The following is a 24,977-nucleotide window of genomic DNA, read 5'->3' on the forward strand; positions in this document are numbered from 1 at the left end:
ATCTGTAAAACTGTTCCACTCCGTTCTGTATGAGTAACCAATTGTGGGAAATAACAGTTTTCAATGACGTATTAATGTTATATTTGCTTTCAAAAAACGTCGACACGAATTAGATTCCGATAAAAAAGAACACACCCTACAGTCTGTTGAGTAACGGTGAAGAGATACTTCTTGACACTTGACCCATGTTCGGTTTTTGGTCGTTGTACTAATGTTGGTAAGATTAGCTGGAGTCAAGGCGAAAGGAGCCCTATAAAGACTATATCATTGTATTCCTCGATGGAGTCAAAGTCTGCTTCCACTCAACGAAACTCTATTTATTGTACATCGTAATAATTAGAATAACTAATAAGAATGACGTTCAACTGATGATATACCCTAACGTCATATATATAATTGGTGGGCTGAGTTAATTAAGTACACGTGGCTCTCAACAGAAATCTCGAACTCGAACTCCCGAACAGAATCTTTATTGAGTCTCCATGATGTCGCATGCTAAAATTCGGCTGTTCCATACTTGATAGAACTGAGTACGACAGCAGTGTTATATAAAACAAACATCACCAGGTGTCCCCTGAATGTCTATTTTCAATTGAAAAATATTGCTATTTTACGACCGCGGTCCACACTTGCATCATTTGAGAGGTAAGAACCAAAGTCTTCTCGAACGAGTGGTCAAACCTTCAAACTCGCGTCAGAACAGATAAGCTCAGGACAATTGGGTTTGTTTTGGCACATTCCCTGTGGTTTTGGTTATCGATCGCATCTTTTCGAGACGTGCGCGTCGTGGCGTTTTTTGAACAAAATCTCCACCTTTGTATTCCGACACGATTAAAATAGCTGGCGCATGCGCACGGTATAAATGGATAGATTCCATTTTTTGAGCTGGTTCTCTTCCCTCCTCACAAAATGCGAAAAGGGAAAGTCTCAGAGAAAGTACTTTGCTGCCAGGGAAATGTTGTTGTAATTTTATACGAAGATGGTAAACAGTAACGTAATTTCTTATTATGTACTAGAAATCTGATGGGAACTATGCTGGCTTCTCTTGAACTGTGAACTTACAGCTAAAATAAAGGGACGTTCTTTTTGACAACCAACAACATAATCTGTTTGAATTCATAGTCACGTTTTAGAAGTTATGATATTGAAAAAAATGTTCAAGAGAGCGAGCTTGTTCTGCTAATGGCCGCATACAAACTATGTACACATACGGACTTTTTCTCCACCAAAATGATATATGCTGCCATGAGTCACATTTTCATTCTGAAGTAAATCGTATGCGTCTGCATTTATCGGAGAAAGCGTTCACGATGAAACCAAATACACAAACAATTAAACAAAATAACACCTCCTCGAAAAGCGATAAGTGGTTCGTGAATCTGCTAAAATATGCTTGCTTCGGTTATTGTTAAAACAACATTCAGTGTTTTGCATACTAAAAACTCCATGTACGCTGATTATAAGTATTCTGTGAAAAGTAATCAATTTCTATAATCATAGCATTATTGGGACATTATATTGATGAACTTCGGTACCACGAATGCATACAGTTCATCATAGAGAAATAGCAAGTTCAGATAATGTGGATACTGAAGTTCTTCTATGTGGTAAGATGACAGACGTGCTGATGAACTCCAAGTTTCCACCATGGTCGGATTCCAGATTGCATCACCATCGATCTCAAAAAACAATTCAGCAAGTTTGTTTTGTTTTGTTTTGTTTTGTTCTGTTTTGTTCAATAATTGAATGTTGGGGCTATTGGAGTATGTCTAGAGTCACAGTAAAGCTATTTTCTGGTTGCAGAATTACAGCTTTATTTACGTATCAATTGCAGCCAGAATACAGGACGGCCATCGATTGACTGTATGCCCCCACATACACACATGGTTACAACTTCCTGAATGCGACATCGCAAGGCCGCAAAAATGGACAATGTGCGCCTATAAGCAATGTTTTCTTATTTCATAAAGATTCTTTCTTACTATCATTGCATATTTATTCATGTATCCTTTTCTTCCATTCTCTTTCTGCCTTGTCTGTCCACTCCCCCAATCATGGGTCTATTGACCTGGCTGGCTGTCTGTCTGTCGGTCTGCCTACCGTGGTAAAGGGTCCACAGGATGAACAATAGGACAAAGCAGAAGAGGTTAGAAGAGGTTTTGCTAATTCCTTTTGAAATAAAATCATGCAGACGTCCACGGATAATGGGGTGCTGTATGAGCTTCCAAGATTTAATTCGAAAATTTGTCATGAATTGGATTTACCTGTACACAGTGAAATACATTACCTCTTTCAAGAGCGTTTGTCTTTGTGGACGGCGGAGGAGGTGACTGGTGCAAACGTATGGTTGCAGTGAGTGTTATTCTAATTCACGTGTCATGTGCTGTTCAGCCAACCCGTAGATTATGAATTTGCTGTGAAATATCGAGGTTGTTTATGCTGCCACATTTAATACAGCTGATCATTGACTATTTTTTGACAATATTCCTTTCACATATGACAATAAATGATAAAAATGTATTTAACACTCGGTCAAGTATTTGGGTATCGCTCATTTAGTTCTTGCTGAGTCATCGTAGTCAAAATTCGATTATTAGAGGAAAAGAATAAACAATATATTGCATCACAGGTACATCTACCAATATGTCAGGCATATATACCATTGAAACGTTATTTTACATTATTTTTCTCTTAAATCAAATTTTAACGTTTAATAGCTTGGCTAAAACGAAATAAGTGAAATCCAAAATACATGAGCGGGTGTCATTTGTAGAGCGTCTCCCTTCCAGGAAAACTTCGGCAAGTAAGCACAAGATATACAGACAAAGAGCGAGAGATATACAGAGAAACAACTGGCGTCCGAATTTCATAAAACAATAGAGAGGCTTATACATCGTTTATAATATTAAAGTTGACAGAGACAATGCCATAATTGCAGAGATTTTAGAGAATAGAGTGATGGAATTAGCAGATAGCTTTACCTAAGTGATCTGTGATGTCAACTCTTTCGAGACTGTGCTGATTTTCAAACTTGAAAGCAACCAGTCAGCCTCTCTACGGCATAGACCTACGAGAGATTATAAAGCCAATTCCAGAAGGTAAACTGTATGCCCTGGTTTGTCAAGATCAAGGATACTTCAGTAAAGCATTGGGTTAAAAATAATACTAAATTATCAAAATGTATAAGATGATAAAATAAACTATACGTTTCAGGCAAACTGGAAAGGTTTGCTCTGTGTAAGGTAGATCACGCCTCGGGGACAGATATTCTGACTCTCAAACTTTTACAATTCTTTTCTGATCTACCACTTGTGGGGGCTCATTTTAACCCTCTTGGAGAAAGAAAAACTTTCATCGTCTTAATTTTTCGAAAATGTAAAATTCAATTTTCCCCCATAGATTTAACACAGGAGTGGCGGCCATTTTGAATTTTAAATATCGCAAAATGATGGGTAATTTGTTTCTCTAGTTCCAACTTTGCACGGTGACCCCCGATTTTTATTGTTGATTTGGTATACGAGAGTGGTTGAAAGTTCCCTTCAGTAAAGTTTGAGTAAAAAGTTCAAGTCCTTCACTTTCGAGGCGCATACTACCTTAAACGAATGCTACTTGTTCGAAAACATGATAATGCCACAAATTGACATAAATTACACATATGTGAACTTTTCATCGGAACGGCTACACCTAGATCAGTTTCAAAAAAATTGATTGAGAACAGAGACAAGTCAACAATAATATTGATGAATGGCTTGACTAAACCAACAATCCACGGTACTTATGAAAGGCCATGACATACCCCGTACTGAATTATTGTTTCAAATTGGTGTTAAGGGTGTTTTCCATTATATAAAGCCGAAGTAACATTTATGGCTTGCTAAAAGCAGCAAAAATAATATGAGACTACATGTGTTCTCAATTTTGTCATACTTATTTATCATGATTAAACATAAAAGAACGAGAATGTGTCAACGATGTTTTCCTTTACTTATTGGCGAAGTCACATTTATGGCTTCCTAATGGTAGAAAAAATGACACGTAACTACGTCTGTTCTCCATGACGTCATCGTTATTTATTTTGATAAACAAAAAAGAACGAGTACGTGTCACACATTGAGTAAACTCAATTGCATCGAATTACATCCTCGGTTCTAGATACACCTACGTGAATCAATATCCCATCACCATATCAGGTTGACGAAATGAGATCACTGAAAAATGTTCCATGAAAACTTTTCTATTGGCTTTTTTGATATTGTTCCAATCGGGTATATCTTTTGCAAGTCATATTATGGTTGACCCAGATGGTTTATGTGACCTAACATCGTATTGTATGTTAGGCTGCAAATTGAACTAATGAAAATATTAGACTCTTAAAAGTAATACACCTGCTAAACGGCATGCGCATATAACATCAATGAGTAAAGAAAGAATTTCCTCATTGACACTACACGTATTGTGAACGAGAGAGAGAGAGAGAGAGAGAGAGAGAGAGAGAGAGAGAGAGAGAGAGAGAGAGAGAGAGAGAGAGAGAGAGAGAGAGAGAGAGAGAGAGAGAGAGAGACTGACAAACGGAGACAGACGGATAGAAATTGAAAGATTCATAAAACGTTTCCTTTTATGTAAATCCGATAACTCAAGATCCAGTTGTCGTTTAAGAAGTTACACACCAAATTTACTGGGACGAGAATGTTGAAGATCGGTTTAATATGCTTAGGCCTTGTTAGTTGCTTAGGATTATTATTATGGTGATAACGGTGATGATGTGCTGATGTGGCCTTTTCTTACATCATCATTGTCTGCGGCAAATTACCTCGTCAATTTGTTGTTGGTTGCTCGCCGATTGTAATTGATCTGTCGACTACACAAACATAAATGAGGTACCCTTATTTGCGGTCATTTTGTGTGTTTACACCCTTTATTTGTTTGTTTGTCGTCAGTATGTTTTGTCCTTGTTTGATCAATGTGATGCGTACCCGCATAGTCGGCTTTCCAGGTTACAGGAATGTTGAAAAATATTAGAGAGAGAGAGAGAGAGAGAGAGAGAGAGAGAGAGAGAGAGAGAGAGAGAGAGAGAGAGAGAGAGAGAGAGAGAGAGAGCGCAGACAGACAGACAGACAGACAGACAGACAGACAGAAAAGCAGAGACAGAGACAGAGAGACAGACAGGGACAGACAAAGCGAGACAGAGATCATACACTGTTTGATCAATCAGTAGAATTTTGTAGAAAAAGTATGTCTGTGAAATCGCTTTATCTATGCTGTGTCAGCGCGACATTTCAATCGGCAAGACTGTAAAACTGAACCCTTTACTGATATGTAGTGCAATTTGATATCATCTTAGGAGGTAAGCTATTTAGGCACATTTAGAAACGTACTGATTTCAAATACAAGGAGGCCGATGACGTTAATATAAATGTAGATTAAGAGGAGACAATTTTCTGTGTGAAATAAAATCAACAGAGAAGCGTTCCTGTATCTCGGAACTTTCAGAATCTACACCACTGTACTGTGATTGTACTTTTGCTCGAAAGAAATATTCGACAAAATTTCGTCATGTGTCGATCATACGTCATTTACGCTGATCCATCGCTGTGGCCGTCTTGCCCTCTCTGTCAGCCGTAGAGTTGTTGACAGTAACGTGATACAGTTTAGGACGTTTGTTAGAATATATTGGATTGGACATGCAGTGACTACAACCAGAATTTTGTGGTTAATCGGATAGGTAAAGAGCAGGCTCCCATATGTTCATTATGTGAACATTTGCCGAGTATGTGAGAGCGAATGCTTCATGAACTCTACAGCGTGTGGAGGGGTCGCAGTCAGAAAAATTGTAACAACTAAGCTCGCTTATTGAACCGTACTTTTTAAGGATGGGGATTTGGCGCGGTTTTGGCTGTGATGTCTTCGCTTGGTGACTGGGTGCCGTATGTTGTGAGTTCGAATCCGATCGAAAAATATATTGAATTCACTGGATACACACTCTTGCGGTACGCACGACAGAAATCCTCCATTCGATCTTCACATCCTTGCTCCCTTGATCACAATCTCTGTTGAGGACTACTCAGTATCCACCAAAGGTGATTGGTGAGTCAGTTGACAATTTTCGAAACGAAAAGAAAACAAGTCATAACACATTGATATTGCTTTAATGATAATATTTATTGCATGCAAAGATATATCAAGAAACGGGACTACCATCCTTTATACATTATTTAACCGATGTTGCCGTTCATATTCCAATGATATAAATTTTATCCCCTAGGGCGTTTCTCAACAGACTTATTACAGAAAGAATTCTAACAGAAACCATCACTAAGTATACGCTGACACGAAAACAGTTTACTTTTGAGTTAGCTGAAGAAAGAAGCAAAATAATTGATCATATAAGCGTTGTATCGCGAAACCTCCTAGAAAGGTCACGATAAATACAGTTTCGTTGTCCTGTTCAGTTTCCATTACATAGTTCGTCTTCAAGCTGGTTCAACGGCGGGCCGAGTTCCATTCCACCTGTTCCGGTTCAGCTGCAAATTATTAAAAAGAAATTAAGTGAAGTTTCTTCCAAGTGGTGGGGAGGCATATTGAAGTTAAATATCAATAGAATAAAAATGGCAAAACGCTTCAAATATTCTTATTTTGAAAAATAAGGGGCTGTCTTGCGTTACTGTGAAGCTCACTCATTCGTCACTCAAATGGTCCATCGGGAGAAATTGTTCAAATCGAAGAGTGAAACATTGCACTTTAATGCTATACAAAGAAAGGGCTGATGTGCAGCGTCCCGGAATCTGTTATCCAGTTGGATGGCTGAATCTTACCGTTATAATTAGATAATACAAATAGACTCCCTAAGTTGCTGTGAATAGTGACAATCGACCAATGAGATATAACTTTCCGAGCACGCTGCACATCAGCAGGAAAGAAAGGATTGAACAGCTCTTTGGGGTCCTGTGCCTTATTATTATGCGTAACTTATGACGTAACTGGTGGTAAATATTCAAGTATAGAAAGTTGTTTGTCTTCAGTTTCATACTAAAGTCACACAATTTGAAACTTATGTATCTGAGATGGAGTTTTTTTTAAATAATGTGTATCTTCGTGTCACCTGCAACCATCAAGGGTGATGACAATTACCAACTTCATGAGATTTTGTAGACTTGGTTCAAGTCGGTGAATTTCTAAAAAAAACTTTTGTAATAGTTTCTCTTGAGTCTCTCCTATTTCATACAAACCTACTTGGAATTTAGCAGCCCAGGCCTCAGGCCAGGTTTTCCTTGCGATTAATTGAACGCGTTACCTTTGAGTCTGCGCAGTAGTGAGTTAATTTCTGCCGGGTGTGATTCCGGGAGAAACTCCCCTGTACAGCGTTCATCCCACTCATTGCGTTCACAACACTCACGCGCTTCACATGAAAACAGAACACAAATCATCGCGTTCACCCCACTCAAACATTCAGAAATCACAGATTTGAACCAAGCCTAGAGATTCTGCCGAGACAGAGACATACTGTAATAATCAAGTGCTTCGATAATTACCATGATGTACAAGACTTAACCCCAGCAGGGCTTTGGGCGGCGGAAGTGCCTACGTCTCATGCACATGAAACGACGCCGATGGGCACATTTGAGATCGTTCCAGTGTCCATTCCTGTACATCTCCACGCAGTCCTCGTTTTTGTAGTTGTTAGGCTCACCACGGCTCCATCTTCGGTAATTGTACTACAGTACAAGCATGGATAAAAATTTTACCACATTACAAAGTTTAATATGTTTGGTACGATTTATTTTGAACTTCCTGTGCCTTCCACGTTATCAACACAATATTAATCAGGCGATGGGGATTTAAAGTACGTTGATTGTCAACAATTTCATTATTTCTAGTATTTTTCTTTCACGGCTACGCTATGAGGTTCAGACTTTATGGCTATGTCGTTACACATGTGATCTGTAGCTGTTTGTAAATGCGTTAATTTTCTTCTCCAATGCGAATATAGCACCTTTCAAGGGTAAACCCCCCACACACACACACACAAACACACCCCCAAAGACAAATGTGACACATGCACAAAAGCAGGAATTTATCATTCTTTTTTATAACATAGGTATATTGACGAAGATATTAGACGTCACCGAATCTTTCATTAAAGATCTTTAACTCTTCATAATGAGCTTTTCATTGGAGGCTGAAAATAAGCGTCCTTACCGGAGCTCGATTGATCCATTTGAAACGTCCCTCGACACGTATGTCGTTCAAACCTATCCACAGGTTTCCGTAGCGACGTGCGTAAGCTGATTTTTTTTTAAGAAAATGACCATAAAAGAATTTTAAAAAAAACGTTAAGTCAATGATCGACATTGGAAAATGCCCCGCATTTGAAGTACAATACTGATTCTTCGGTATCTGCAAAGTGCTGTGAAGTCGGTTCAAATCACAAGGCGTCAGCTAACCTTAGTTTAACCGAATACTTTGAAAGTCTATGTTTGTCCGTCCGTCCGTCCGTCCGTCCGTCCATGATAGGCCTTTCTATCAGTTTATAAGATCATTTAATCCGTCTTGATATGAAATATGATTGCAAAACATGAAAGTAAATAACAAAAATTCCCTAACTAAGTCTGAATAATCAAAGCAGAATCCAATTCCTCATCTATCTTTCTCATCTGTTTGACGCCAAAGACTATTTTGTTTTCAATGGTATTACCTCTGACAATGCAGTTCTGGCGGTGGTTATGGATGCTGACAAGAGTACCGCGATGTCTTCTACAAACACGTTGCGCCGTACACCAGTTGAGTCGGGCAGTAAACACCCTGTAGCACCTCCTGTGGCGGCAGACCCATCGTTTATGAGCTGTGAAAAAGGAATCAGGGAAACCAAAACACTGCGGGGATACATATGTCATGTGACTACAATGCTACACAGTAATTTTTTTTCTCTGATTTACATACGGAACGTTTAATTCTCATGGAGGTACGGACGAAACGTTGCTCTTACTATGATGTAACAACTTGATCAATGTAAATATTTTCTTGGAAAGAAATTGTCAAGCGTCCTCCCTATTAACAAATTTGCAAAGAGTAAAGCCGTGTGCGACCGAAAAGTAAATTTCTGTCTCCTTTGTTGCAGAAGAATGTAATTTGTCTCCGCTGTTACTTTAATTTTTGGACAAAAATATTATGTGTTTTATGACATTTCCATCGCCGTAAGATTACAGTTGGGTTAATACCAAATGCATTATGAAAATTGTTTTCATAAAGCAGGCGAAAGCCCGATTGGTGGCAAGCACTGGTCTATGAAAACACAGCCCTGTGATAAAAGCCTTATTTTCAGTGCCCTTGTGGTACACTTTGCGCTACTCACCGCGCGACCAACTCATGGCTGCACTTTGTCCGATGCATTTGCAGACCAGTGACCGAACTAATCATTCGAATTGGTCATCAAAAGACACATAACTTGTCAGTAAACACTTACCATCTTTCACAAGGGCTTCTTCATCGACGTCTTCACTACTCTCCTCCGTCTCATCGTTGGCTGCGCTCATTTGGTGCATATCGACCTCTTCCTCCTCCGCCTCCTCATCGACTTCTTCCTCCGCGGTTTCGCCTAGATCAGCACTTTCTGCTTCTACTTCTTCTTCTTGGACACTGCATTTATTCTGGCCGGCTGTATCAACATCTTTCACGTCCTCCTCTTCAACGCTGCGTTCATCCAGGTCGCTTTCATCGAACTCCTCCATGTCGTCTTCTTCAAAACTTCTCTCTTCCAAATCATCTTCTGAGTCTTCGAATTCTGCCTCAGACGCGATTTCAGGTATCTCTTCAACGGCAAATGCTTCGTCGATGGAAGACTCTGCTTTGGGTTCGGGGGCAGCGAAGCATGCTGATAGTACGGCTAGTACTAACAGCGTCGTGATAACAAACACTCTCCTGAAATTAAAAATGATATCGCTAGACATAAAACGAACAGAGATATTTCCCACGTTTATTACCCTGTATATTGTTGTAGCTCAAAAAAATACAGAACGATCAGTTTTCTTTCTCTGGAACAGGATGTAGTGTCAATAAGAAGACTATATTGCCCACGTGTCTACTTCTTAGCATATCACTTATGTTTTCTCTGTCCATCGTACATGTAGTCTCGACCAAAAATCTTCGGAGAATGGAAAGATTTCCATTAAAACACCATGATTACTTTGGAAACAATCAATCGTTGTGTGTTTTTGGACACTGAAGCGATTCGTTAACATACTAACATGAAGAAGCGGCTTAGACTTATTGGCAGCGAATTAGTTTCATAAGAAGTAAGAAGGAAAAATAACGTAAATATCACGGTAGCTTGTTTTGAGACCAGGGGCGGACTCTGAGGTGTGTTATTCCACTCCAATGCTGGCACACCGTGAGGCAAAATCAAAGTTAGTCGAAGTAGCAGCGTAAACGATTGAAGCAGTATACTCACATGTTTCTGACGATGTTGCCAAATTCCGCCGAATTTTCTACACTGTACTTCAAAAGAACAGTGTCGGTCGAGTGTCTGTACAGGGCGAAAATCCCAAACTTTTATAGGAATTGGTGTTGTCATTCAATTAATATGCAAAAGATCGGTTGGGCTACTGCAGTTATTGGCTGCACCCCCTCAAGACGACAACCCGGTTTTGTCCTTGTAAGTTATCTTTTATCATAAACATGTTACAGATATCGATTTCGGTCTCTGAAAGCCTGTTTGAAATTCAACGTTAACCGGAAAGGGTTTTTGCAATGTGGAAATATTTGAGATCACACTGAGAAACGCGGAGGACAAAGCTAGGTTGAGGGATGCAAATTAACAGAAGCACTTGTATGAATGCGTGAATGAAAAGTGGATTTATAATGTCTGAAACTTTGTAAATGCTAAAACAAGAAGCAATAAAATGCTGGTCTATAATCAGAATTCGAATAAATAAAAACTCCTGGACAACACAAACGCGAATTGACAATACCGGACGAACTTATTGACTTCTGGCTAATTTTTGATTTTTTTTAAACAAAATTTTATTTACTCGCCGCAATTGAATTACACTTTTTACGATATAGCCCGTTAAAGATCTGAGCGGGTTGAAACGCACATTTTGAAATGCTTTCACCGTTTATTAGTTATTTGAGAACATATATGTAATTTTTCATTTCCGACACGCGATGAGGGCTAACATTTTCAAGTCCACCGTCATACTCGATCGAATTTGCGATAGTTCTAACATCGACTGTTGCATGTGGTAAAATTGACAGCGACTTTAGTCTTTAGTTGTTTTATACTATCTCTTTCTCATCCTTAACTATTATCACTATTATCTTTCATTCCAACTGATATGAAGATGTGAATTCACGCAAAAATAAGTCGCAAAGACTTACACGTACTCAGGGTATGCACAATGTTCAAACGATCATACCAGACTTTCAATGGATTTTTTTCCTTCAAAGTTGAAATGTTTTGCTGGTTACAGTTCATTTGATTAAGGTGGCCAATTTGTGATTGATATGGTAGTGGGGAAGTGGGCGACGAATGTGTCGCCCTTATGAGACAATACGAGACACACTACTCCAACTATCAACCTGCCAGCCATATTCGTCGATAGCTTGTCGATTTGGCCGGTGTCTGACTTGATAATCGCAAACTGCTTCTGATAATGTTTAAATCTATTTCCCCGTAAACGATGTTTTTCTCAAGTGAGTTTCAATGTCTTGAAGACCAGATGTTTTGTGTTTTATACAAGGGTTCAGACGTATGTACTGATCGTATCCTTCTGGAAGATATTCTGTTTAAGTTTAAAAAGTCCGAAAGTCGTAGGAGGCGTCATATTTCCCATTTAAAAGCGAGAATACATTCAAAGATGGATTCAAGGTTTCCCATTTTTAACTGCGAAATTGAATGACCCTCTGTGACCTTCGTGAAAACGTTATGTAATTGTTCTGGGTATCGCAGTCCGAGGACGCAATGTCATACTGATCCCAAAACGTCACGCAGTCCTAGCTTATAGCGTGTCAGAAGAGGGAAGGACGGGTACCCTGAAAAGAGTATATTCAAGGAAAGAAAGGACGCTTACCCGCAGTCCCGTATTTCTTACCGGAGGCAATGGCTGAGACCAGGATATATAGAACAAATATAATGTTTGTGCAGTGTAATTACGTGTACAGTTTAAGAGAATACGAATTTGAGCAGCCCTTCCTTGTATTTCCGTTGTTATTAATGTTCTCCCTTCTATGACCACATTTGCTTGCGCGTATGAGAGTAAGACGCGTTGAGTATCGGTCATATTCTAGTATCCTATATGAAAGTCAAACAAACGATATTTTCGATTTGATTTCGCTCATTTTTCTTTCTCCTTCAACATTGTTTATCCGTCTCGTCACCGATCTTACTTTTGAATCCAAATCTACGCTATTTCCACCAACTTCGGATTTTATATCGAGAGCCCTAGCTGTGAGTCAATGTCTTTTCACAACTAATTTGTCAGAACATATATTTATTTTGTCAAGATTCGAAACTCACATTTCAGGTCTTTTAGATACGTCCACGAATGTAATAGTATGCTTTATTTAACAAGAGTAAGTTTGAATCTTGTTTTCTCCTGCATTCTAAATTAAATTTGTCAATGCAATGTTTTACCTTTGTTATGATCAAGTTTTCGATGACCATCTTACACCGGTCACGATCCTCATTTGCCGGGCAGGTTCTCCTCGCGCCCCAAGGTCTGTAGATTTCCATATGTTTTAGTCGTCACGTATACCTTAATCCATTAGTCCTATTCGGATCTTACTAACTATAGAAAAAAGCTAAACTTCGCCGTTCATTTGCTGATCCACACTACCTCTGACTTTATGTATTTGTCAACAATGAAACTTTCGGTTTGTGTAGAATAAATGCAAAATTTCTGGAATTGTTCGTTTAAATAAACCTGCAAAATATTGAAAAAAAACTTGGGACCGAGTCTACTTGGGTTCAAGAGGACATGGGGAGAAGCCATTGAACCATGGACAGCTGATCATGGCATGATGGATATCGACTGAGAGTCGAGCGAGTTTGACCCAGATAGATACACTGATGCCTAAACGTTTTATCAATCAGCTCTTTTTTAAAAAAAAACACAGCCTCGGAGTCATGGTTCATCTCGGGTGAAAAGGCGGCTTCAGATTCAAAAACGCATACTTTGTATATAATGTAACTGGTAATAGTGTATACTTCAATACACCTGGATGGAGGCTTAGGTATCGTGAGTTAAAAATTGATCATATGAGCCAACAAATACTGTTCAAAGTTTCAAGATATTTAGCTAATTGTGCAAAATTAAGCCTGTTCTTCCTGAAAACTGCCTAATTAAGTTTTAGTATTAAGATCCAATAGTTGAGAAATTACAGGAAAAGATGACATAATGTTTGCTTTCAAAACACGTTGTCACGATTAGATTCCGGTGAAAAAGATTACATCCTGGTCTGTTGATAGAGTGAAAAGAGACTTCTCGAAATCGGACCCATATTCAGTTCTCAGGCGCAGCAAAATGTAATTTCAGGGCGTTATGAATGTAAGATTCGCCGGAATCGACACGAAAGGGCCCAGTAAAGACTGGCGACAATACAGATGTTTTGTTTGATGGAGTCAAAATGGCTACTTCATACGTAAAAGAATTGAGAAAGACAAGCTTTCACAATTAAAATAGCACTGGAGAACACTAAATGTCTTATTTTCATCAGGAACTTAGAGCAGCCGGTCTGTAACTTTGCTGTTGTCAGCGATATTTTTGGTTAATATTTTATCACTTTATAGGTCAAAGGTTAGAACGTCGAAAGATGTTGAATGGGTAGTCACACCTTCCAGTTCGTTCCAGAACAGATAACGTAAAAACAGTTTCATCGGTTTCTGGTCATCGGCCGCATCTCTTTGATGACTTGAACAGAATCTTTACCCTTGTACTCATATAACAAGTGGCTAACACGTCTTGAATTGATAAACTAGTTGAATTATACTTGTCTTAAACCGTGAACCTACGCGTGCAGCGCTTTATTTGACAACCAGCAGTTCATGAACAGCATTATTTTAACTAATAGTCGCTTCCGAGAATTGATGACGCACAACAATTGTCGAAAACAGCGACTTCGTCCAACATACGTGTGGTACAAAAACTTAGCATACGGAAGTCACATGACACCACTCATCGCGACATGCAAATTGCCGGAGTTTTCATTTATCGGAGAACAGTTTACTACAAAACCAACCCCAAAACGAGTAAAATAAAATAACACCAAGTAAACGACTGGTTTATGTGAAACGTCGCAATAAAAGTTCATGTGAATATCGAAATTGATAGATAATCCAATTTCTAAACACACAGGACTATTCTGAATAAATTCTCCACAATACTTAATATCGTAAAATCATGTAACGATGAAAATACTGACTTGAATTAGTTTGTTGTAATCGTGACAGCATTTCGTGTATTGTAGAAATTTTAGCTGACGATACTTGTTCCATAAATTAAACTGCGTCGATTTATAAATACACAAATGGACACTTTCCTAGTGAACTTCAGTACAACGACGCATAAAGTCTTTAGAATGGAGAAAAATGAGCTTAAGGGTAGGAAAATTTCGCTGCAGTTTTTTCTTAATTGACGTAGAATGTCCAAATTGCCACCCTTAACTTTGTTTGCCCATGATCTTGATTCCACCAACATCGATTTCAAAAACAAAGCAGCGGCTTTTTATTTACTACTCTGCGTTAGGAAGTTGAGTACCTCACATACTGATTTAACATACGTAATTTTTCTTTGCAGATATCTCCATAGCAGATAAGGATTTCATTACGTTGGCGAGCAGCAGGGAGATCAAGTGCACGCTATACGTTGATGGCAGTATATTTCGCAAATATATCGCCTAACCTCTACAGTTCTATATAGCTACGTATGTGTGCGGGCAAACCGCAACATGACCATCGTATCGATCGTTAGAAATTGGTTGAAAACAGACGAGTCACCAATGATATTATTGGACGGTTTGACTACATTAACAGTCATTCTATGGTACTTAAAAACCAATTTTGGTACTTAAAAAGGACGAAAAACCATAAGTATCTTATACTAAATTATAGTTTTAAAATTATGTCAACGATGTTTTTATTATTTAAAGTCGCATTGACATTTATTGGTTGATAATGCCACTGCAAAAAATACACAAGGCTTTGTGTGTTCTCTATGACCATAAATTTATTTTAATTTGCATGAAAGAAAAAAGTATTTATCACACATTAAATCAAGTCAATTGCGTCAAGTTACATCACTGAGATACACTTGGGTTACGCATGACTCAACAGCCTGTCACCGTTGTGTGGTTCTCATAATGACTGGACCGCCGTTCTCTTAATTGTTTGCTTAAGTTGACCCCCTCGAAAAACGTTACTAAATGCTATCGTCAATATATTAATTTTAATTAAAATATCTAGATTCCTTACATTTTTATGCTCATTTTCTTTGATGGAGACAAGATGAAACAAATTGTCGGTTCCGGCCGACCATCGAAAGTGTTTCTCCGGGGTCTATCGTTCAAAGCCATACACAACCTACCATGATTATGTCTATAAATTCTGCATTAACCCTTTGAGCGCCAAAGTCGATTTTTGTCGGTCTTATAAAATTTACCCCAGTCAATTTTTTTCAAAAATTATCGCGAAGATTTTTATAGAAAACTGTAGCCAATGAAATGTGATCGCTGATTGGTCCAAAATTATCAAAAAATTACAGAACAATTCATAAAAAATTGGTAAAATGTTGCATCTGAATTTTGATGGGAAAATTACAGCACTCATTGGGTTATAATTAAACGAAGATAAAAAGTAACATCGATAGAAATACTGACGTTTTTACACTTTAGATGCATAGACTTGTTATGCTAAAGAAGCTGTAGACTCCAACTGTCTACTATAATTTGCAGGATGTTTGTGAGTGCGACTAACTTTACATGTATTACGGAATGTTTCAAATGAAGTAGCGAATCTCGACGTTGATAGTTGATATGAAGAACAACCTTTTTTACACGGGATCTACCAAACATACGGGTTTGAGATAATTGTCGACTCATTTCAGATCTTGATATTGGTCAAATCACGTTCAAACTATACGGTACGGGAATTTATTCCATGCAAGTAATATTTGTACTTTTTCAATAGAGGAAATGAGTTCAGGTAGTATGCGCTGCGGGAGCAGATATTCGGACTCAAAGTGTTACAATTTTCTTTCATCTACCACTTGTCGGAACTCATTTTAAAGCTCTTTGAGTAAGAAAACTCTTAACCAACATAGTTTTTCGAAAATTGAAAACTTTATTTTTCCCAATGGAGTTAACACAATGATAACGGCAATCTTGGATTTCAAATATCTGTAAATGTAATGTAATTTATTTCTCTAATATCAAACTTTGCACGGTGACGCCTAATTGTTCGTTCTTGATTCGGTAAGAGTAAAGTTGAAGGTTTCAGGTTTATTGAGGAAAGTTTGAGCAAAAGTTTAAGTCTTCCTCTTAATTTCGAGGCACATACTACCTTACGTATAGAAACGGCAAAGGGGATGTGAAGTCAGTGGAAATTGAACTCTTACAGAATTAAATGTTGAAATGGCAATTGAGCTGTTAAGTTTACAGAATCTTGAGGAGAGAAAGCGTTATTTTGTGACAAACAGCCGAGTTTGCTTTCCGAATTCAGGGCAGTTTCGAGCCTGATACCTCGTGATCAATTCAAATCGGTATCGTTGTTCAACACGCGACATAGTATTGAAGAGTTTGCCCTGTGCATGGATGTGTTGTCAATGTGATTGTAATTGTTTGATCATATCGTCTGATACAATGATACTTACTAGCGGCTCATGTACTTTACAAATTACGTCGACACATGAAGTGGCACAACAAAAGAATAGCATGACAAAATCTTGATGTCAAATTCGTTATCGTCCTTCTCTTATTCTGGCATCTTCATCTTAACATCAACCATCGACCAGAGGTAAAGACATACATTAGACTCAGAGGCAGTTGACGCCTCCGTCAATAATCTTTACTGAAGCAAAAGGGAAAAAAGCCGGGTTTATGACCTGTGAAAATAGAATACCCCCATACATTTGCACAAAAAACAACTGTTGTTAATTCTGTCAGAACATGGCGTGACTGTCGCATTGAAGTTAGCGCCCTTTTAGTGTACTACAACCATGAAATTTCCTTGAAATAAATAACCTGACATTTTTAGTCATACTGCTTTTTTCCATTTTTTTGTTTATATGGCGTTAACAGAGACATCGCCTGCCTGAAATAGCACAAGGATTTTGCGGTGCGATTTATATTTATGTCTATGTCTTAATGCAAGAGGAACGTAACTAATTTTGCGGTCTATTTCGAATAAATGCAAATTTTGAAAAGAAAATATGCAAAAAAAGCCAGAAATATAATAATTTTTATGTTTATGTAAAACATGTCAACAAATGCAATTCAAAAGTTCGAAGGTTTGCAAGATTTTTTACCACCGGTTCTCAAAGCGCGAAGTGTCTGAATGATGCTGCCTCCTTAATTCTCTGTACCATGATCATTTTAACGTTCACTTACTATAAGACTTGTGTTCGACTGTCTGTCTATAAACATGCGGTATCGTCCGGTCATTCGATATCGTCTTCGATAATTACGTTAAAAAGTCCCGAAAACTTTTTAGGGTTGGCTGGTACTTTAAAATCATTTTAAAGGATATTGTGGTTTCTATGTCTTTTCTTTGAGAGACTTTTCGCGGGTTGCCTCTCAAAATGACGGTTTACTTGTGCAATGTGCATTAAGAGGAAAAACGTATTTTAGGCGTAGTACACGTTGGCGTGGGTTTGTTGAAAAAAAGGATATGAAGGTTAATTAGTTTAAAACACGAGAAGCGGTACACGCAATACACGCAATTTTATTGTGTAAGCAGTTTTGCCTTTTAACAAACAAGCAATCAAACAGACACACAGACACGCAGATCAAAGAAATAAGAATAAATTCGGACGCGAATGCAATGTATTAGCGCGTCAAGACCAGAACTAACTTGTAGTGCTTTGACATTCACAGCAGCTACGATCTAAATAAGATCCTGAAATATCGGATTCAATATAAGCCAGTCCGATAATTATACACACAACAAGATAAGACAAATAATAAACACAATGGAGACTGAGCAGGAAATATTCTTTGCATTACAACAGGTGGTTCGAGCAAAAACGTTGTCCATAATGTCTAAACTATGAAAGACATCACATGACTGGGGAAATGCCTATCTTCCCCATGCTGATAGACATTAGTATAGTAAACACTGTGTCTTCGCTATTTGCTTATGAATCACATCGTTACTGCAGCTTTGCGATGGTGTTAACAAATGTCCATTTCAGACTGAGGACGTTTGACCGTGATAAACATTACAGTTTGTAAATTCTCCATATCATGAAATACTCAAAGATGACGTTAATTCGCTGAGCATAAAAGCTACCTCAATTTTGTAAGGCAAAGTGTTATATTTACGTGTTGTATGAGGAAAAAGTCGAAATACTACTTTCCTGACAAAGGTTGATTGTGGAATGTTCGAGAAACGGCATTGCGTGGTACACGGAAATCGTGTATATCCCTGCGTGCCAGGGTCACACAAGTAAATATTTGGATGACAGATCGGAACTAACAGAACCTCACTACCACTTGGTAAATGGTTAAGTAGCCCTTTCGTTGTATATGGACTTCCGGTAGAGATACGGAACACATGTCTGCCTGAACGAGTGTTATTAGGAGTTACCAAGGTCAGCGGTCACATAACACGAGTCAGTTATCTCGAAGGAAGTAGAGGACAAGATTCGACACCGTAAAACGAAACGCGTTCTGTGATGTCACTCTAAAAGATAGGCGGTCAGTTAATCTCGATGTCGGAGTGGCGTAATCCTCGCAGAAATGTCAGTCTAACTTGGCTAAGTGCTGCCATTGGCGCCCGTGGGGATCGATGCCCGCGAACAAATCTTAACCCAGATTACTTTCCAGTGATTACAATTAGCATGACACCAAGGCAAAACGTCAGACGGCGACGCTACGAAAAAAAATCCGTACACCGTAGTTTATAGACTGGGCATATGTACAGGTATACTCTTGCGTGCATTATGTGCAATTATGGATATATGGCAGCACGACAGAACATGCGCAAGAGACTGTCTGTCATCTGGCAGTCCCGCCCACATAATACATTTATAAAAGCGTAGCCAACACAAGGTTCACTTTTTAAAATCATTTTATGAACAATGACTTCCATAGCCGATTGCATTTATGGAAGACTCCTAAAAAAATAAGATGCAGAGTCAAAACACAGAGACTATACTTACAAACTTTGGCAAACACTGAGAAAGACAGATCTGGATAAAATATTTTAATGCTGTCTAAAGCAAGAAAAAATATGTATGTCACTTAGTCGTTCACAAGCGAACTGAATTGTCTCGGAGTTATACTAAAACGAGAGTCACAATCACAAATTACTCTACCGAAGGGCACCGAGACAAGGCAGTACAGCAAGAAACAAACGTTGGTGCATAAAGACCAAAAATAAAGGAAGTTAAGGCGTTTACATTAAGCTTTGCATTTATGCACTTGTATAATAAAATATTGTCAACAATAGTCCATCCAGTTTTCAATGATTGTAAGTCGTAAAATAATGCACGATAAGTTAATGTCATCTCTAGAAGAAATATCAAAATTTTGTCAGACCTTCAATTCTGTCACGTCAGACTGGTGTTTACTTATACTATTCCAGATAACAGAATCATAGTAAAGTTTAGACCTTACCACGGTAAATTAAAACAATTACAAAACGTGCTCACTGGTAATACTAATGATCTAAGTACAAACCAAAGAGATTTTCTCGCACCTCTAATCATGCTACTATACATGTCCGCAAAAATTTAATCTTGTTTCAACAACTTCACGGATATCTCTTTCTATTGACTCTAATCAAGGCATGGGTATCTAGTTGGTATGAGAATGTATTAGAACGTTGCTTTTGGATGGAGTGGTAAGGACTTTGCATCTGGGAGGGTTGAGGCTCACTAACCAGGTGTAAGACCAGCTTATGATTCTATTGATGTCAGATTGCAGTCATCAAATACATCAAAAGTTATAGTGTTCAGATTTTGTACAGAGCACAGGGGCTTTAGAGTGGCAAATTAAACGATACATAATGAAGAATAATGCTATTAAACCTAGATTTTTATATGAGCCTTTTTGCAAGCCTTGCTCTGTGCGTGTGGTCATGACGGCTCAGTGTCAATTCAATTTATGTATGCAGTTTGCAGTGCGCCCTCCCTTGATGGAAATTTCGCATGCTATACGATAGCATCATATATTGTATAATGGGTTTTCTTGTAATCTTGAATAAGAAATGTTATTGCTTTGAAAAATTGTGTTGGTTAAGAATGGGTAAACTCTCTCCATCCGTTTTTTTCACTGTAACCATGTCAGTCGGTTTTGGAGAATTTTTAGTGATACATTCGGAAGAGCGCTGCGTTTCCAGACTCCGATGAATCCTGAAACTGTTTTGCTTGTCTTCAGAGGAGAACTGAGATTGCGATGTGTGAAGAAGTAAAATAGAGCGAGAGGTTTGGCAATTGGGACATGTGCCATTTGCTGTCAATTTCGATCTAGTGCCTCTGAGTCATTAAAACTTGTAATCGAGCGTAATGTCTTTGTCGAATGTACTTGCAAATACGAAAAAATCTTCATATAAATACGAAATAGAAATTATTATACCTCCTCATGTAAACGAGCCACAACAAGTCAAGACATAATATAAGCTTTAAAATGAAAGTAGTCTGGTTTTCTCGGATGGTGAAAGTTGAGAACATTCACTAATGATCTAAGTACAAGATGGAGTAAGGAGGGGCTCTATGTTCCTTATTCAATACAAACCGATAAAACCACTGATGAGGTAAAGAAACATGAGGTACTCCAGCTAGCTTGACTTTTGAGCTAGTACTCAATGTCGTCAAAATTTTAAAAAAAATGTGCGTCTCCCATCACATGCTCTTCAGAAGTAGGGTAGAAAACATTTGTTTTCATTTTGAAAAACAAAATGCAAGAATGTTTTTGGTCTATTACTTGTGGGGGCTCACTTTAAAGCTATTGATGTAAGAAAAATAACTTTCTACATACGATAAATCTTGCAATGGGTATTTTTTTTCTCCAGTAACAAAATTTGCACGATAACCCCGATTTTTCTTCTTGATTTTAAAGGGACAAAGACGGCCATTTTTTCATGAATTTTGTGTGATACAAGATACTATTTATATTGTTGACATGTTGAAAGATACTGAATGAATTGGTGACCATGCAAATATTTGACCCCAGTTTTAGACACGGTAAATGAAACCATCGTGAAAATGAATTAATGGTCATGACCATTAATTCATTTTCGCGATGATTTCATGTATCGCGTCTAAAACCTGGGTCGAATACACGCATGAACACCCATTCATTCAGTATCTTTCAACATGCTAAACAATATAAATTGTATCTTACATTAAACAAAATTCATGAAAAAATGGCCGACTTTGTCTTTTTAAGAGAGAATGGTTCAAAATTCCTTTGGAAGCTTGATCGAAAGTGTAAGTCTTTCACTTTCGAGGCGCATACTACCTTAAGTTCTAAAGGTTGTGTCGCTAGTTCTCTTTTTTTCAACACGGGTAGAGTATAACTTTGTAAATTAATTTGTGGGTTACCCGCAAATTTCATTGGAAGAAAGTCAAGTTCTCCTATTATTTTTGTAAATTGCTATTTTCGGCACAGCAATGATTTTTCAGTACCACATTATTAACTGCTGAAACAGGTCATCATTACAAGTATACGTGCGCTCGTATGTTGTGTATCATTGCCCTAAAATTATATATATATATATATATATATTATATATATATATATATATATATATATATATATATATATATATATATATATATAACATTATAACATTTACTCATTCTGTGTTTTAATGAAACTGTTGACATGTTAGTTTTAAAAACATAATCCTGCTCCCCCACCAACAGGCTGAAGAAACTGATCAATCCCTAAAACATTTTAATATTGAAATTTAATTTTTTTTGTAAAACAATTTCGGTCACTTGTGCAGCTGAAGCGTACATTTCTTGCAGTGGAAGGTATATACATGTATCTTATTAAGCAAACAAGTTCTGATGCAATTTACCAGTAGGTTCATGGCTTATACCTCCTCAGGCTATCGATGAGAACTTTTAAAATGTGAGCAGTAAGGGACTGGACAGAAATTACAGGGGGGCAGTGTTTGGGGGTGGTCTTCATTTTTACGCGGTCAATATTGAAGGCTTATTCAAATTCACTCATGTCTTTTGAGAAGGGTCACCTTTTGTGCGCAACCTGTACAACACAAGATGTCGCCGAAATAGTGCTTTATTCAAATACATCAAATCATAATACATAGACTCTATTGGGAAACTATTTACAATTTTCCCCTACATTTATATGTGTTTGATAATTTATGTAAATATACTTTGCTTGAAGTCGGAGGAGAAAGTGCATGGTGTACAAGAAAATTGATTTCGGACTTCTTGAAAATATTGATTCATTTTGCATAGTTGTCTATGAGAAAACTATGAACAATATTATTCAATAAAAAATAACACTGTGCAATAAAAGACATTTGATAATTGATATCAATTTACTTGATTAGAATGGAGCGGTTACAAGTGCATATGTTTAGAATTTGATTTTGGAATTTTACAGCTGTGAGAAAACTGTGAATAACGATTTAAAAAAAAAACAAATTGCTAAATCTGTGCTTTTATTAATGTTTGACATTTGACATAAATGTACGTGATTAGAACAAGGCGTTTAAAAATGAAAATGTGAACAACAAATATGACATTTAAACTTCACCTCAAAATTATTTCTCTTCTAGTGGTAGTCTACAGGTAAGCATTTAAACATTCTTCCTCTAAGAAAACTTGTGTGCATTTACATGCATATATTGTTAAATATTGACTGTTAGGGTGTAATAAGGTTTTGACAAATAATAATAGTGCTCGCTGTATAATTATAAATAAAGGTAAATATTACCGCTATTGTCTCCTTTAATTTTGACTAGCCAATTGCACTTCACGTAGTTTATAGACTTATGTATTGCGAAATATCCTATTACCTGAAAGATAATATTTGTAAAGGTTAAAATGTATTTTTGAAAGTTCAAAGGTAAAATGAGAATTTACATTATGTCTTATTGATATGGAACGTGTCACGCAGGTTAGGGTCACTCTTTTGCGCGTGAGAAACGGGAGGGTCACTTGTATTCTTGAAAACACTTTTTGAGCGGCCACTATTTTCGCTCTGCGTCATTTTGACTCCCCTCCCCTATCCCACGTAATTTCCGTCCAACCCCTACGCATACTAAGAAATTTAGCAGTTGAAACGGTCAGCTCTAGCGGCTGAAATGGTAAGAGCTCTGATGGCAACAGTCTTTCTTCTTAGTCACATTTCATTATTTGTAAACCACATTGTCGTAAAACATTCCCCTTTACGGCAATAGCTCTGCGTTGATTTTTGCTAAGGTCCGTGGAACGGAAATCATGCTCCAGCTCGCGAGAGTGATATGCCATGTATACCATATAAACAACACTTTGCATAACTTAGTTACAGATAGCAGATCATTTACATACATCAGAAAGAAAAGTAGCCCCAAAGTCGAGCCTCAGGACACTCCAAGTTGGACAGATGGTGCTTCTGACAAAGATGATTTATATTCGGGCGCTGCGAGCGATCTGCCAGATAGTTTTTCATTCAATCAAGTTAAAGGCCATTCACGCCAAACTTTGACAGCTTTTCCAGCAATAACATGTGGTTTACAGTGTCGAAAGCTTTTGATAGGTCAATTAAATAGCACCTGCCAACTTTCTACAGTCCATATTGGAGAGAATGTAATCAACAACGTTTTCAAGGGAGGTTTCAGTAGAGTACGTGACGTAAAACCTGCCTGGTTTTCACATATTGGGCCATTTTCATTGGAATAAATATGAAGTTAAGCATGAACAGCACGTTCCAAAATTGTTGTAGCTATGGGCAATACCGATATAGCACGATTGCTGTTCATGTCAGATTTGCTACCCCTTTTGAAAATTGGTGTAACTCTAGCCGTTTTCCACTGGTTAGGAAGTTTTCCAGTACGAAGTGGCATATTGAAAAGATGGGTGAGGGACCTATATATGATAAGAGCTCCACATTTGAGTAATTTTGTCGGAAGGGAATCAAGGCCAGTTGCTTTGGTAATGGGTATACCATTGAGTTGGTCCAAAACAAAAAGTTGGATCAATTTCTTTAAAAATGATTTGCGTACTTTAGAATTTTCGTGACCAGCTAATAGGATGTGTTTGGCTAAATCTCCAAAAGAAATTGTAAGTTTCAAGCCAATGTTAGCAAAGAAATCGTTACGAGCATTTGTCATCTTAAAATCATCTGCAATAATATCATCACCCTATTTAATATTCGGCGGCCCAGCCGATAAATTACCAGGCAATAAGTTGCGAATGGTTTTCCAAAGCTTACGTCCATCATTTTTATTACCTCACATGTGTCACACACGTGGACTTATGGCTTAGCGATGTCTGTCTGTTGTGTGTCTGTCTGTGTGTCTGTCTGTCTGTCTGTATACACGATATCTCAAGAACGGCAGGAGAGAAGTCAATCAAATTTTGTACATAGCTTTAGATATTATATGGCAAGAACTGATCAGACTTTAGTGGGCGTGGTATGCATATTAATGAAGTTATCGGAGTTTTAACTTTTCTATTACATGGTTGTCTATGGGATGTATGATGATCATAGTGTTACATACCAAGGTTTACTGCACTAAATATGATGAAACCATGCCAGATAAATTGTTATATGCAAGACATGATAATATTTGGAGCATCATGTAAATT

The 24,977-nt window shown here is 37.8% G+C and overlaps 1 protein-coding gene across 1 annotated transcript; it reads right to left on the reverse strand.

Moving 5' to 3' along the window:
* Positions 1 to 6,140: 6,140 nt before the first annotated feature.
* On the reverse strand, positions 6,141 to 10,537 carry LOC139130461 (low affinity immunoglobulin epsilon Fc receptor-like). Its single transcript, XM_070696249.1, has 6 exons — positions 10,445 to 10,537; positions 9,461 to 9,915; positions 8,693 to 8,839; positions 8,197 to 8,282; positions 7,530 to 7,712; positions 6,141 to 6,521 (listed from the first exon to the last, which is right to left on the reverse strand). Coding segments are annotated over exons 1-5 (858 nt in total). The 5' UTR covers positions 10,447 to 10,537; the 3' UTR covers positions 6,141 to 6,521; positions 7,530 to 7,544.
* Positions 10,538 to 24,977: the final 14,440 nt, after the last annotated feature.

The sequence above is a fragment of the Ptychodera flava genome, chromosome 4 (genome assembly GCF_041260155.1).
Source record: "Ptychodera flava strain L36383 chromosome 4, AS_Pfla_20210202, whole genome shotgun sequence".
NCBI lineage: Eukaryota > Metazoa > Hemichordata > Enteropneusta > Ptychoderidae > Ptychodera > Ptychodera flava.

Bases quoted from the DNA above. Each gene is read 5' to 3' on its own strand.
- LOC139130461 (XM_070696249.1), bottom strand. The intron at 8,283-8,692 runs GTAATACCATTG...AAAAAAAATCAG, and splicing joins CCAGAACTGCATTGTCAGAG to CTTACGCACGTCGCTACGGA. The intron at 7,713-8,196 runs GTAAGGACGCTT...CTTGTACTGTAG, and splicing joins AATGGATCAATCGAGCTCCG to TACAATTACCGAAGATGGAG.